General features: G+C 41.5%; 1 protein-coding gene across 1 annotated transcript; it reads left to right on the top strand.

The window, feature by feature from the left end:
- The first annotated feature begins 341 nt into the window (after positions 1-341).
- Positions 342-15,870, top strand: ubtd1b (ubiquitin domain containing 1b). The gene is made up of 4 exons (XM_051418677.1): positions 342-1,200; positions 9,696-9,923; positions 10,021-10,178; positions 10,506-15,870. Exons 1-4 carry the CDS (start codon positions 1,119-1,121, stop codon positions 10,773-10,775), a joined length of 738 nt encoding a protein of 245 aa, XP_051274637.1. The 5' UTR covers positions 342-1,118; the 3' UTR covers positions 10,776-15,870.
- The last annotated feature ends 320 nt before the right edge of the window (positions 15,871-16,190 follow it).

Here is a 16,190-nt window from a genome sequence, read left to right as displayed (position 1 = left end):
ATTTAAACGTTTGCTGAATGTTGAAATAAAAACTACAATGTTTAGTTTGTGGTGCTGCCTTCAGGTGCTGTCCGAATTCCGATACACTGCAAAGAATACAACCGAGTAAAGTGGCATTCTCTGTGATGTACACCGTCTAACCTTTCACTGAGGCTGTGTGGTTTTTTTACTGTTAACAATTTCAAACGAATTACTACCAGTATCATTAAAATTATTTAGTTAAAACAAGAAACGTAGTAGCTAGCCGTACATAACAACCATATGATACCTCCGCCGGTGTCGAATTCATTTTCAGTCTCGTCCATTCATAATTGCTTTTCTTCCTGACGTAAGAGAACCTAACACCTGCCTGCGTGCTTACGCGCAGGCGTAAAAAAAGTTCGGTGGCGTTAGCTGTGCCGCTAGTCACCTTTTACCAGCAGAGAGGGAAGTAACATTTGGGGGATTTAAAGAAAAACAACCTGGAGACAGCGTCAAAGAATTGAAGCGGTACACCGTGGATTGCGGGAAAGCGTAACTATCCGCTGCACTTTGGAAGAAACTCGGCGTGTAGGGAAATGATCACGAGTGCGAGTGGAAGTTTGTGTTTACTGATGTTGTGGTAGCTAGCTGGTTGGCCCTGTTAGCTTGTTAGCGAGGAAGGTGCGCGCTGTGGGCATCAACATTTACAACTAGACCAACTTAACCGGCAAGTTAGGGAACTGGCATGTCGCCGCGTATATCCTAACATTGATAAAAAAAAAAAAAAAACGGTTTGGCAGATGTTGTGGTGGCTCGCTGGTTTGGCTATCAAACTCATGTAAACGTGAGTGCGGGCCACGAGCTTTGAATCCTGTGGGGTCGTGTCAACCACAAATAACGCTCATACATAGAGAGAGGGGCGGCACATTGATCCACGATCCAGCTACAGAGCAGCTCATCGCTATCAAACATCCCAGCGTCTTCTTTTTGTCGCTCCGGATGATCCGTAGGGTCTGTCAGGCTTGCAAAGTTGAACCTGCGACCCTCCTCCTCCTCCTCCTCCTCCTCCTCATCGGACCTAGTTCATCGTCTTCTTCCACGATGGGCCCCCTCCTCAGCTAGTACGACGCGTGGAAACTATCAGCAGCCCTCAAACCATGGGAGGATGTGTGGGGAGATACTGGGAAGGCTGGGAGGACACACAGAGCCGAGGCTCGTCCAGGAACGGTGGACGAGGAGGTGAGACCACAGTGTGTGTGCGTTGTTTGTGGCTGTATGGCCTTTTTTTTTTAAAAAAAAGCTGTTCTTCTTGCAACACCACTATTATACCTTCCTCTCGTGTTCTTTTATCCTAAGTGGCATTGCCAAATCAGGCTGGTTTTGATATCTTTTTGCAGGATGTGATGAAGGGTGACATCTGACAGCTGTCCATATCTGCTTAATTGCAATAAAGTGCACATAAAATGTAGAAAACAGAACCAGAGGAGGTTGAACTCACTGTATTTGTGCATATTTTATCCCGCATCAGACTCCTCAAGTGACCACATGTGGTTGGGTTTCATCCCCTCGCTCACTTTAGTTATTCAGTGGGGGAACTGCTGCTAAAGAGAGGCACAGAGGACTATTTGGTACATCACTCTGCGTGGTCTTTCTCCCCGCTCAGGGATTCATTTGCATTCACTATGCACTACATATCATCTCTCCATAAAACCTCGGCATGCTTGGACCAGTGTGTGTACAGGTGCTCCAGTGGGTCGATTAGAAAGCGATCGTATTGTGCAGTCACAAATGCTGAAGTGGCTTGCTATACTAAATTACACAACAGCAAATAAAACTGAAGGACACAGACGGGTTTGCGTTTTTGGGATTTTGAACAGGCAGTGTGATTTCTGACTGATTGCTGCTGGAGAGTTGTAAGTGTAAATGCGGTTTCAGTTCACCTGTATGCTGCTGGGATTCACGCCAGATTTGGAAAAATTTGGAAATATGTCCTCTTCCTGTGTTGCCACTACACAAGAATGTGGTCTGTTTAAATGGAGCACCGAGGCGACTCTGCCTTCCCAGAGATCTGCTCTCTATGCTGATTACTGCCAAATTCACCTACACGACACCTACATTTGCCTGACACTGCGCTCATAACGAGGCCAGCAATTTTCTCACCCAGCAATTTCAAGCCTCACACTTAATCCCACAACTGCTATCTTTAAAAGTGGTAGTATGGTAGCCCTGTGAACACCATATCACACTGCTCTTTTAAGGTGGAGTTAGTCACCAAGCAGGAGGTTGTGGTTACTGTATGGCAACAGAAATAGGATTTGATTCCCAAAGTTGCTGATATGCCGATTCATCCACTACCAGGAACTTGAGTTCATATGCATAAGTTATTTACCTTCCCGGTAGATAACATTCGTCTTGAGATAAACACTGGCGAAATGCCACGTTTTGTTCTTTTACTCTGCTTGATAGTGACAGACATGATTTGGATTGCTGCTTTAGCACTTAGTAAGAGTAAATGTTTTATTTACAACCAGACTAAACTGAACGACGCAGGCGCCGCGGCGGCTGAATTGGCAGACGTTCTGAATTTCTGCATAGTTTTGACCGCAAAGAACAATGTCAGTCATATTTAGCCTGACCTTTTTTTGTAATTTATGGTGCGACACATTAAAATGCTTTTTGTTTATTGGATAATTAGAGGCTTTACGGACATGCAGGTTTATGAATGTTGTTATAAACTCAATTAGCATGGGGGAACAACCTTTAGGACTCCTTCAGGGATGTGGTGAAATCTTTGCGGGGGTCATCAACTTAGTCAGTTCTACCAGATGCTCCAGCAGTTAAACACACTTCAGCCTGTTGCATCACTGTCACATTCAGCATATCCGGAGCAAAATAACACTTCCCGTTATAGTGACTGTTCGGGAATCTGAGGGTCTGGTATTCGTTTGGATGCAGGTTGGGTCTCCTTTGTTTCCGCCAACTGTACTGATGGAAAGTTTTTCATTGTCAAGCAGGAACTGTCTCCAATTTACTTCACAAAGGCAGGACGTTTTTTAAGATTGACTCCAGCTTTGCGCATTAGTAATAGTTAAAGTTAAAGTGCACTTTTTGACCTCTTTATTCCAAAATGAACATCTTATGTAGACTTTTAGAGCAGAACATGACCTTAATCTTTCTTTGTTACCCACCAAAGTGGACCATGGATATACTATTTAAAGTTAAAGCCGTCCCAACCAAGATTCCCTCTGGTTTTGGCAGTGGCTCGGGGTAATTTCCCACCCTGATTGGTATAAACAGACACTCCCTCTTTAGACCAGGCTTCGATCAAAAAGAACAAGCCACATCGTGTCCCGCTGACGGGCTTCTCTAACGGGAGTCTACTGTGCTTGACACACCCTTGCACAGACAGACAACCATGTGAGAGGAAGAGGTCAAATACAATAGAAGCCCCGTGGTGTCTCTCCATTTTTCACAATATGGGACAAGGGATTTCAGTTCTCAGCAAGCAGTAAAGATTTTGCCCTCATTTCTCTGTGATGTGTTTTGTGTTGTAATATATAGGTTGCCTGAGAGATAAAAGGCCTCATTTCCATCCCCAAGGCTATATACTCTTCTAGTTTCCTTTGTGCTGCTTTGTAACATTACATGATTGCATCTTTTTAATGCCATGCATTGGCAGTTGACAGTGGAGAGCAACAGGAGATATGTAGATATACAAGAAAGGTTGGAAGAAACCTGCATGAAACCTTGAAATGGCGCGCCACCAAGATCCTTGACATCATTTTAAACAGTTCACTTCATTGACTCGCTACAGTGTACTTCATTATTCTTTTAGTTATTGGTTGACTTACTGCATCACTGCAAACTGCAGAGCAAATGCAAACCTGTTTCTGAGCAGTATACAGCGAAATTTACATACACACACATAACATTTAACATTATTATTTAGTCAAATAATCACAAACTCACTACAGGAACATTGTATAAATGAAGTAGAAAAACTAAAGTAAAAACATCTACAAATGGAGGGAGAAGATCAAACAAACTATTTAAATATTTACTAGCTCAAGCCAACTGTTTACACACAGACTATAGGAACACTCTAAGCCAGAGATCCCGTGGAAAAAGAAGCTCAAACATCCCCCACAAGCCACACCTACTGATTGCACGGCACAAGAGGAGAGGGAGAGACCCTGGTGCTGTTGGCAGAAGAGCAGAGGACTGTGATTACTCTGAGCAGCATGCATGGGGATGAATTACAACATAATGTATTTTAATATATTGCTTACCTTTTCACTTTTGTCACTAGTTGATTTTTAGAAATAAAGTCACTGAAGACGCTTAATCTAGCAAGCTCTCTTTTATGTATTGACCTGTTTTATGTATTTACTGTTCTGTGGGGTTTTTTTGCTTACCTGCCCGGGGACAACAATTGCAAATTAGCTGTTAATTAGCTTTAGTGTAATTACTTTTAATTGTGCGCTGGTAATGTAAAAATAAGCAAATACTTTTATTTTCCCTAGGACAACGGGAAGCGTTGGATTTCTAGCGGGATTGAGAGCTGACATCGTCACACACACACACACACACACACACACACACACACACACACACCTAGCCTTAAACCATGCCCATAGCTCATGTCGTAGCCACCAGTAGTTCCTCATAGGAAGCTGATTGGTCTAAACCACTGTGGCTCGGACACAAGTGCGTAACCTGAAGCCTGGCAAGATGGATTCTCCCATGAGTGTCCAGCTGCCTCGCAAGGTTAACTCACAAGCACATCTTAATCACAGTTTGTAAAAACCAACCCCAATGTATCTCATCATATGTTTGTCTAAAACTCTCAGATATTGGTATCGGTCAGGGTGTAGTATAGCACATAGATACCTAATCTCAAAGCATAGTTTGAAATGTTCTGTAGAAATGAACATCAAAGTAATTAAAGCTAAAGTAAGATAGAGTAGAGGAGCTCAGCTCCATAGGAAAATTGCAGGTCTACCAGCCCCCGTTAGTATCATAGTTAAGAGTGTATTCTCTGAAATATTTGTGTCTGTGACTAGATGAATTTAATTTGCTCCTGCTTTGGTGAGAGAGTTTTAAACAGTAACATAACGGATGCTACACAGGACGTCGTCGGTAACTGTATCTGTGCTTGCAGAAAGCTGAATGCACTGTTTTGGTGATAAGATAACAAGCTGTGTGTGTGTGTGTGTGTGTGTGTGTGTGTGTGTGTGTGTGTGTGTGTGTGTGTGTGTGTGTGTGTGTGTGTGTGTGTGTGTGTGTGTGTGTGTGTGTGTGTGTGTGTGTGTGTGTGTGTGTGTGTGTGTGTGTGTGCAGAGGAAATGGATTCACATGGATGCAGTCTGTGTCTGGTTAAACAGGAACACAGAAAACACCACACATTTATTATTTGCCTCATGTCGGGAGAATGTGAGAGGCTGTTAAAAGTCTTCACAGGGCCAAAAGCAGCATTATGTGTTACAGCTGAGTGTTCCTTTCCCAGAAGCAGGTAATCCTTTAACAGCCACCTATGGCTGTTGGCTGCGTTGTTTTGTTTGTTTCCTGACATACAGCACTAAGGAGGCTCGTTTATGACGCATTTCATTAACACTCATAAATACAACACACTTCACGATAACCTCATCACGTGGCACCTGCTTTTATTAGCCCAGATGGATGAAAACAGCCTGATACTTCTTCACGTGTCTGCAATCAATTACACACGTCTGTGTTTTGGTGGGCTTTATAGATTTGATATAAAGGGGCTGTTTGTTGAAAAACTTCATACTGGCAATACACCGGAGAACAATTGCATCCATTAAATGTAAAAGCCTTTTTATATTTTATTTCTACCGCTTGTTTGTACAGTGTTTTCCTATAACATCATTTTTTGGGGGCATATGGTTTTATTCAGTGTTTAACACCACACGATTAAAATTCAGAGGCATATTACAGCAAGGAAGGGAAAGCTCCTCTGGTTTGTAATGCTTGTCTCTTTTTTTTGTAGCTAACCCCCTCTACTGGTATTTTCTGTCAAACTTCAAAGTTCTTAGCTGTCTTGGATTTCAACTGTTCAGAAAATATCCTCTGTAAATGTCATACTGACTCAATGTGTCACTAAGAGATAACCAGTCTGAGTTGAGTCAGACCGCTTCTTAGGAAAGGGGAACCAAAAGTTGGCACAACTATAGCCCATTGCTATCGCTCATTGTTTTGCCAACTTTGATGATATCACAGGGCGCCCGGATAGTTCACCTGGTGGAGTTGGCACACCATGTACCGAGGCTGAGTCCTTCCTGCCGCGGCCATGGGTTTTAATCCAACCTGTGGACCTTTGCTGCTAGTCATTCCCTCCCCCCCCCCTTCCTGTCTATCTTTAGCTGTCCTGTAATATTTATATATAAAAAAGAATTCTTAATTAATTATATAATTGTGGAAAAAACTGAAAAAAGGTTATATGGATCCCTTTAGATTATTATTATTATTATTATTATTATTATTATTATTATTACACTGTGAGAAGGAATATTTTGAATATATATCTTGTCATTGCTCTCTGGTGAACAGTGTAATAGAGGCACTCTTTCCAAATGACCTTTTACCTAGTTTGACATTTCTGTACTGAGATATCTTTTATGTATTGACTGGCATATACAGATATATCCGCCAATTTATCAGTCTATTTCAGGTGAAGCCAACAAAATGTGGTTTTAATATTTCTTGACTGGAAGCTGGCTGAACTACCAGATATCATCTGTCTCTGTATCGTGATACTGATACCACTGTGTTGATGGTGTGCATAGTTAATCATCATTACTGGCTACATATACAGTGGGTGCTAAAGCATCTCTTTGAGAAGAGGATGCATATTGGGTATATTTCAGCGGTTTCACACCACCCCCATCCATGTAAACAGGAAGTATCTTTTTGCCATGGAGTTGGTAAGCTTGCTGTGGGCTACAACTTGAGCCCTGTTTTTCTTTTTTAAGCCTATAATTACTTTGTGGTTAATTGGCACTATTAAAAGAATGCAGCAGTAGCTGTTAGCAGTTCCTGTTTGCAGTGTACCCATGGATGTACTCACAATTTATACTTAGATTAGAGCTGCAATGATGAGTCGAATCATCGATCGACAGAAAATGAATAATCATTAAACAGTGTATCTGTTAGTCAGACATAAGAAGACATCTGATGATGCCACCTTGGTCTTTTTACAAACATTTACACAAATAGATATTTTTTGTTGTTTTATCATTTTATTTAAAATGAGTAATCTCATCAATCGAGAAAATAATCTGCAATAATCAATAATGAACATAATTGTTAGTTGTGGCCTAGTTACTTTAATATTGAAGATTTTTTCTATGATTTTTTAGCAGATGTTTATTCGTGATGGACAACAGATAAGGATATCCTAGGAAGGTGTAAGTCACACTGAATGTCCCAAATTAATAAACTACTGGTACAGTTGTGTGTTTTGGCCCTGGGAATTGGAATAACACATCACCACCTCACTTATATCGTATGTGTACCTACATTCAGTCTTGTGGTGCAATATGTGGACTACATTAGGACAGATATTGCACTTTGAACCCCATGTCTCCTATCTAGACCCCCACATCTCCACACTACAACTTTGGCTGAGCGGTAGCAAGGAAGCCCCTTTGCTTCACTTTGGGATTCACTCCACTCCAAGTGCTAATCCTACACCACCCCATGTCCTTCAAATGACTCCTCCCAAGCCGCCTGCACTATAAATAATTTGTTTGAAAGAAATGCAACCTCTTAGATGTGTGGTATCTCCGATATACTCCTCTTCATTTTCCATCACTCCACTCAGTGACTGGCATCTCTTGCTCTCAGACATTAAGAAACATAAGCTTAGGCTGGTTTATAATCTGTTTCTGACGAGTACTAAAGGTGCTTTTTGATTAGGCTGGATGTTGGGAACCATTTTAAAAAACCATATGCTGCTACAAACAGCCCATTTTGTTAAAGTACTACCCATGGTGGGAAATGTCACCAGACAATTGCTGCTTTGGTAAATTGCAGTGTCATTGGCAGGCAACCACAGCTTGCAGAAGTGCTAGTGAATGTCCAGATGCTCAACTGCTGAATGGTGGTCAGAAATGTTACCTCGCAGTCCCGATGCTAGTTAACTGCGTCTGACCCTCAGGCCTCCACTAATATAAGAGCTTTCCTGGCCTAGGTGTGCTTTGTGTTAATATTGAATCGTGGGAAACACAGGTAAGGTTACAAGTCAAGACAGATATAGGCTACAGATGCTTCATGCATATTGCAAACTCTGAATGACCTAATTTTAGATTGGGATGGCGTAGTGGGGTGGGATGTTCTGTCTCTGGTGACAGCTAGCGTTTCTCTCTGCTGGCAGCTCTGTTTATGAGTTTAAAGAGATGAAAGCACAGGATATGAACTATATGGGAACATCTTGTCATCTTGTGTGGTACACATTACTGTAAAATTAATTTAAATCATTGATTGTACTGAGAATGCATTTAAAATAGTCCACTCCTTCCTCCCATAGTAACTTCTGTATTAGGAGTATGAAACATCTGGCTCCAAGTTTATAATTGATCAATAGCACCTTTTGGAGAAATTAATCTAAGCATTGGTATATAAAAAATGAGTGCACATCTTGAGGCACTGTGCTTAATATGTATCACTGGACTAACACACACTTGCATTTGTAATTACAACATTTACACATATACCATATAACATATACAACACACTGTCTCTCATTCGCAGTGTCACTTCTTTATTCAAACCACTATTTCCATACATTGTTTGTATCTTGACTCCCCCGCTTCCTGTTCTCCCATAATCATGTAAAGCAGCATGCTCACAACAAGTTTGTTGTTTATTTCTTTCTGTGGATCACTTCATAGATCAGAGAGGTTCAGCTGCACAGGCCAAAACCATGCAGTTGATTGCAGTTTTCTTTAATTTGCATTGCCACACGTTCTTAAAAGAAATGATAAAGTAGTCCTCAGCAACTTGAGAAAAGTTAAACACAGTTTATGCCTCTACGCACTTGTATACTGAAGCATATTGGCTCACAAAAGACTATGGGATGACACATTATAAAGGGACAAAAAGCTCTAGAAACTGTCTCTCCCATGCAGACTAGAATAGGACCTACACCATGTGCCACTGCTGCATGATAACGTGTAAGTTGTGGAACCTACCAGCCCTCATTAATACTGCCACTGCTCATAGAGCAACTACCATAGTACACAATCCCAGCCACCCTCTCAACTCATGCTTCACCCTTCTTCCATCTGGCCGTAGATACGGACAGCTGCTCTACAAAAAGGCACGCTTTGGAAAAAGTTTTGTACCCTGCGCTATAAGAGCGTTAAACTCACAGACAAGTTAACAATGTCATTCCTGTGTTATATGTGTACACATGTGTGTATTGTCTGTATATGTGTACTATGTGGAGTTTGTGTGTAGAACTCACGCTGAAGGTGCTCTTTGTACACACTGTGAAAACAAATTTCCTCCACTGAGGACAATAAAGAATGAATCTGAATCTGATGAATCTGGAACAAAAACAAATCCTCTCCTTTTTGTAAAATGCCTGAATATGATAAAAGCCATTTGACCTCAAGAGTTTCCAGGCAACTGTACCACAGCTGTTGACCCTTTCAAACCAAAAGAAAGAACCAGAACCTTTCACGACCTGTACCTGTATCTTCCCATCACAGGACGTAACGAGCCTCTGAAGAAAGATCGTCCCAAGTGGAAGAGCGACTATCCGATGACAGAGGGTCAGTTACGGAGCAAACGGGATGAATTCTGGGACACGGCGCCAGCATTTGAAGGCCGCAAAGAGATCTGGGACGCCCTGAAAGCTGCGGCTGTGGCCCTGGAGTGTAACGACCACGAGCTGGCACAGGCTATAGTGGATGGAGCTAGTATCACACTGCCACATGGTGAGGACAGAAAACATGTAGATCGCAGAAACACACATTTCTTTCCGTATATGCAGTGCACAGAATGACATTTTGTCTTCAACGCCCCCCCCTCCAGGTACTCTCGCAGAATGTTACGATGAACTCGGGAACCGCTACCAGCTGCCCGTCTACTGTCTGGCTCCACCAGTCAACCTCATCTCAGAGCGCAGCGACGAGGACCCCAGCGACAGCCCCGAACCCCCTGTAGCACCGAAGAAGGAATTCCAGCTCAAGGTACTGTGACAAACACAGCTCCTAAAATTCTTACATGGCTGTTTTTTCTCATTTTATTGGGAGTTGTCTCATCTTTTTTATTAATCCACATACATGAAGTAACATGTATTAAAAACTATTGGATGTATTGCCATGACATTTTTTTGACATTCATGGTTCCCATCAAATGAATCTCTTTCCTTTTCCGACAAACATTGATGGATTTGATACAAACATTTATGCCCCCCTTAAGATGAATTGTTAAAAACGTTCCAGATTCAGTTTTTAATCTGCTGCTTATTTAAACCTTTGACCGGTGTTGATGTCCACACTTCCTGTTCCCCGCAGGTACGGCTCTCCACGGGCAAGGACCTGCGCCTCAGTGCCAGCATGGCCGACACCATAGGGCAACTGAAGAAGCAGCTGCAGGCTCAGGATGACATCGACGCCACCCACCAGCGCTGGTTCTTCTCTGGGAAGCTGCTCACAGACAAGACGCGGCTGCAGGACACTAAGATCCAGAAGGACTTTGTCATCCAGGTCATCGTCAACCCGCAGGCCCTCCAAGCCCCCAAGCTGTCACCCACCACCACTGCCTCCTCGCCTTCATCCGAGTAATTGAGGACACAGAGGACGGATGGAAGGACAGTGCCGTGGGTAGAGAGGATGGTGGCAGGCAGTAAAGGACCAGAGGTGCCTCCTTTTGTCTGGATAAGTAGTTAGCTTTTTGACAGCTACTGAAATAAAAATCAAACTGTGGAGGTACAAAACTACTTTGGAGCAAAAACATGAGGGAGAAACTCAAAAGTGCTGCTTTCTTTCATCTACCATGTGTCATTGTATTTTTTGGGGTCTGCTGGGTTGTTCTTTAAGTGAATCCAGTCAGCACACTAATTCTAGAGATCCTCGTCTCCGTGTCTCTTTGAATCATCTTGAATAACAGCAGAACTTATCATGCTGGTGTGCAGCCTTTCAACCACATAATCAGCACATCATGCTGCTGATGCAGACTCTGCCTCTGCCTTTGTATCTGCACTAATGCTAACTAAGTGCCAATGGAAGAAATGCAGAGGTGCTTGTGTTGGTTCTAAAGCACATTTCTACTATGACGCCCATGGACACTGCAATTCTCCTCCACAGAAACAGGAGGGGGCTGGCAGAGAGTGAGATACTGAATATTTCTTTCTTTTTTCCCCCCCCTTCATCCTTTTATTGATGAAATAATGTAAACTGAGCTTTTTTGCACATTTGAAGATTATTACTATACTTTTGTGGTAGTTTGTGTGCCTTCTACAAGACGAAACAAAAAAAGGGTTAATGTCCTGAAAGACGTTAGTTTTACCGCTAGGCTAAGACTAAGTATTTTTTTTTAGATTCAGGAACTCTTAGATCAATTCTAAGCTATAACTGCTGCCTTTTTTAAATGATTTCATGAATCTTGCAGACAAAACATTTGGTGTGTGTGTGTGTGCTGTGTGTGTCTGTGTGTGTCTGTGTGTGTGTGTGTGTGTGTGTGTGTGTGTACTAGGCCAATATCATACTCTTCAGTTTGACATAGCTCACAGAGATAAGACTGTTTCCCTGGTGTATCAGTCATTGCAGTCAATCATATCATACTGTCTAGAGAAAAAGAAATTTCCATGCAAAAATGGTCTTAAGCTGCATTACTGATCACTTAATGAAGCCCCCTCCCCGACCACTAGGGGGCAGCAACACAGCCCTGATATATTCTGTTCAGTTGCTTAGGGCTAGTTGTCCTTTTTCTCGTCACCTGATGAATGTAAATCCAGTATTCATTCGCCTTTTGATTCTTGATGTGGTCCAATATGTGTCACGTTTGTCTGTTACATCTCAATGTTTGCCTTTCGTCACCAGCATACACACGGCTTGTGTTCAATGGCTGCCTACACGTTTTATATGTGGGATTGGTGACAGCCATTGGGAGTCTATATGGAGCGGTGAACCAAAACAATAAGCTGAGGTGTTGATTCTCAGTGGAACTGGCAGTACTAGGAACTCCTACAGGAAGAAAAATGTTGATTACAAGTTTGAAAAGTATAGGCGTGAGCATGCAGCAGGCTCTAACCTAAGACCCTATCCAGCTGTATTATGGGAAATGTAGGACCCAGGTTTTTTTTCATTAGCTTGACCCCATACAAGAAGTCCACATATCTCTGCCATGGCTGCTTCTGTTTTCACCGTTATTTTTTTTTATCTGACTCTTCCAAGTCCTCCAAGTTTATGGAAGTTTACTAAATCTCCAGAGTACCCCTTTAATGAGCTGTAAGTCGCTTGAGCACAGCTGAAATGACAATATAACATTTGATTGGACACTGTTAAATTCGTAGACAACATGTTGGACAAGTGACAGTAATTATATTTTTTTCCTGACAAGACAAAACAAAGCAAACTTATCAGCTTTATTTTTGTAATGACCCTTTTCACTTCACTTGACTTCAGACAGCATAGTGCAAACACTGTACCACTGCGTAGACATTAGTCTTTACTAATGTTTGGTCTGGAGGGCAGAGACTATTTGTTTGTAACCACTCTTTTTCAAACAGCGGGTCAATTCTTAATTTTGACACTGAGCAATGTCAGCCTTTTGCCTGTATATATTATATATAGTACAGCTGCAGTGACTACGACTGATCATTGTTGTATGGCAAATATAATTTTTCTGATGGAAATGAGCCTCCAGCTTTGTCACCGACCACAGTGGCTGCCAGAGGACAGAAACATGTCAGTCACCGCCTTCAATTTATGCTGGCAGTCCTTGGCTCAAGTTCCAATTATGCCTGACAGTCTAAGTGGTAGAAACACATTAAAATACTGTGGCTACATTCAACTGCAGCTCAAATTGCGCAGTTTAGACATCATTGCTCCCGTGGATCATTTGGACATGTAAGAAATAATTTATCTGAACTCTGAAAGCACAATAAAGTTTTTGCTTTTTCAGTTGGAGACATTTATTATACATTTCATACTTGTCAGCTTTTCTGAGAAGTGTGTTAGCATTTAAGGCAACATGACACAACTATGGGAAACGGATGACTTTTAACCACCGCTGATGTTAAATACCACAGAATCTTCTTTGAAAACAACAATCTAAATTTATGTGGATGAATTGTAATCACTTATGATCCTTTTACATTTGTATCCATCATCAGGTCCAATATCCAGTTATCCAACACTTTGGTTTATGACCAAATAACCCTAACCCTTGCCTTCTAGAAATTTCAAAGAGGGGACTTGAAACCACATGTACTCTATCCCAGAGAGGAGAAGCAAAGATACAAAAACCCTTTCGCTCTGCTTGTTTCGCTGTCACTTCCAGGTCCTATCGGTGTCAGATCTGACTGGGTTACATCCCAGAATAGAACCAAGACCTGCTTTGTGAATGTAGCCTGTGTTGTGCTAGTCATGTCTGATTTCCCCCAAACACACTAGTAGCTTGATGTTGCATTGTTTTCATTCACCGCTCCTGTCACACAGTTCTCTAGCAGTATATGATCATGGAGGGAATAAAAGTGAACCATCAGTGTGAAACCTAACTGAGCCACAGCTCGCCACATCAAGAAAATGGTTTCTTTTAAAAAGTAATTTCACCCTTTTTTTTTTGTCTCTTTTCTATCCAGTTTCAGCTAATCACAATCACCCTTTTTGATTATTTCCAGGCCTTCTTTGCCTTTTCTTATAGCAGTGGTTCTTCTGGGGATATTTCTTAATCATTGTATGCAAACTTGAATGAGCATTTTCTCTGTATGTGCAATACAATAGACATAGACCTCATATCATTTTTGTTTTGTTCCTCTGACTCTACAGATTTCTATGAGTATTGTTAAAGAAATGTCAAGTACAGGCAGAAGCCTGCTATAATCAGACGCCTCTGTCAGCTGTTTCAAATGTTCATGTTTGTCCCTTTGAAATGTATTCTAAGCTGTCGTCTTGACCATTCAGATGGGCTCTCACCTTTTAACAGAGTAAATATCTAAACATTAAAATAAAAAAATGCCTACACAACTCTTCTCTCCCGGTGTCCGTTCAGCGCTCTGCCCCGCGCGTCTCGGCTGTGAAGGTTAGGGTGTCATTGAGCCTCGGGGTGGAGGGGGGAGGGGGGAAGCTTTGTTGACAACTTTATCAATAGCGTCTCCTGTTACTGCGTCCTTGCTGAAGTGAGCCATGGGTAGTGTCCCTGTGCTTGTCCTCAGCTCATATTAGTAACAGGCAGTGGCCTTTGTTTCGTGTCAAACTGTAAGGCACAAGATATTTGTACAATGTAAAATTAAAAGGGCTTGAGGAACTTTAAGGTGTTCCTCCAGTTGCAACCATCAGAGAGCTCCAGAGGAAACCCTCTTATTGACGGTTGTAGTAAAACCAGTCTCTTTGCCACTAGCAATTCAGTATGGAGCGTCTCTTTGTTTTAAGGGAAGGGCATACAAATACATAATAATGTGCTGCTCCCCTTTAACGTGCTATAATATAGATAGATGTGCATATTTTTGAAGGAGGATGGAATTACTTTGTCTAAATCCACCAGTTTTAAAAAGCTGTAGCAAAAATCAATCTCCAAATAAAGTTAAATTACTATGTTTCCTCCATTCTCCAACACTTCTATTTAGATGTAGCAGAGTATGTTAAGGTCTTCATGAAAAAGGCATGTTATTCTAGCTGGCTAGCTGGTTGGAGCTATTCTGTTATATTAATGCCACTCTGTAGAATGTTTATGTGAGCTTTCAAATTATTCAGACAGCATATGTTTTATATTTGTTGGACAATTAGAACAAAGCAGGAGAGCGAGGGATGACAGTCCTGAGAGGATTTCTAATCTAAGTGCAAACACCTGTACGGGTGGAGCCTGCAGGACCTTAACTCTGTTACTTCCACTCCAAAACACACTGTTGAAATTCACTAGTTTATTTCTAATGCAATGTGCAATAAATGCTTTTTCTCCATCCTTAGTGCAGCACAGATACTTGTACAGTAGCTCATGTTGGGTAATGGTCAAACTCTGTGCCTTAAATCTGACTCATTGTCAGACACAGAGGTCCAATTCGGCCTTTTCAACCACCAGTAAATTAAAAAGGGAAAAAAAAACCACAGCAAATGATTTCAAATCTGTTTTTCCTAGTTGATTTTTTTTATCTTGCCTATTCATTTGTCAGCATTGTAAGCTAAAGGTATGTTATTAGTGTGTCTCCAACAACTTCACCTCAGTTATGATTTTTTAAGGCACGGACTCTGCGAGTTTCAGCTCTCAGTTTAGTTCCATCATTTTAGTAAAGTTTAGAAAGCATCTCTGCGATTTTTCACCCAAAAAACTGAACTCAAGGTCTGGTTGCTAGCTTTTTTCCACACTGTCAACACACACCTTCCTCAATTTTTTGACTTGACTTAGAGGAAATGCACGTCTTCATTCAAATGTTTCTTTGGTACAACGCTTACATGACAACCAATGGCAGAACATACACCCCTTCTCTTCTTTAAAAACTCAAATTCCCAGAAGGCATTGCAGTTAAACAAAGCCTTCACATAAAAACAGCCATAAAGCACCTCGGAAAGAAGAGAAATCTCATATGTTTTTAAAATGGTCCCTGTTGATGATTAATGAAACCCACATTTTATTTTACACTTGGTGTGTTCATTTATATGCTGATTTCATTTTCAATCATGTTTTTAAACTGTTGAATAAAATTTAGTGTGAAAAAATTCATATTCAACTAGTCGACTTTATTCTATATCAAGTCTCCATGCAAGAGAACGATATTTATTTTCACCACAAGATGGCGCTCAGCTCTTGTGCAAACACTCGAGTGAACCGAGGCTTCCTGGGCTGTGGGAGGAATGAAGGGAGATGGAACACACACAGATTTGTTTGTTTTAGCCTCTGACATAATCCGACATAAATCAGATGAGTTACAGTGTGTGTTCCCAACCTGAGAGTGGGAAAATGTGGGCCGTGGAAAAGTTGTTTTTCACAAAGACAAACTTTTGCATCTTTACCACAGGGTTTTGAAATTTGAATTACAGGAC

Source organism: Dicentrarchus labrax, unplaced genomic scaffold (genome assembly GCF_905237075.1).
Source record: "Dicentrarchus labrax unplaced genomic scaffold, dlabrax2021, whole genome shotgun sequence".
Classification (NCBI taxonomy): Eukaryota; Metazoa; Chordata; class Actinopteri; family Moronidae; genus Dicentrarchus; species Dicentrarchus labrax.
Note: the sequence above shows the minus strand (reverse complement) of the source record. Positions and strands in the feature narration are given on the sequence as shown.

Excerpts from the sequence above, each read along its gene's own strand:
- ubtd1b (XM_051418677.1), top strand. The coding sequence starts at position 1,119 with ATGGGAGGATGTGTGGGGAGATACTGGGAAGGCTGGGAGGACACACAG. Across the intron at positions 1,201-9,695 it reads CAGGAACGGTGGACGAGGAG|GACGTAACGAGCCTCTGAAG; the intron begins GTGAGACCACAG and ends TTCCCATCACAG. Across the intron at positions 9,924-10,020 it reads TAGTATCACACTGCCACATG|GTACTCTCGCAGAATGTTAC; the intron begins GTGAGGACAGAA and ends CCCCCCCTCCAG.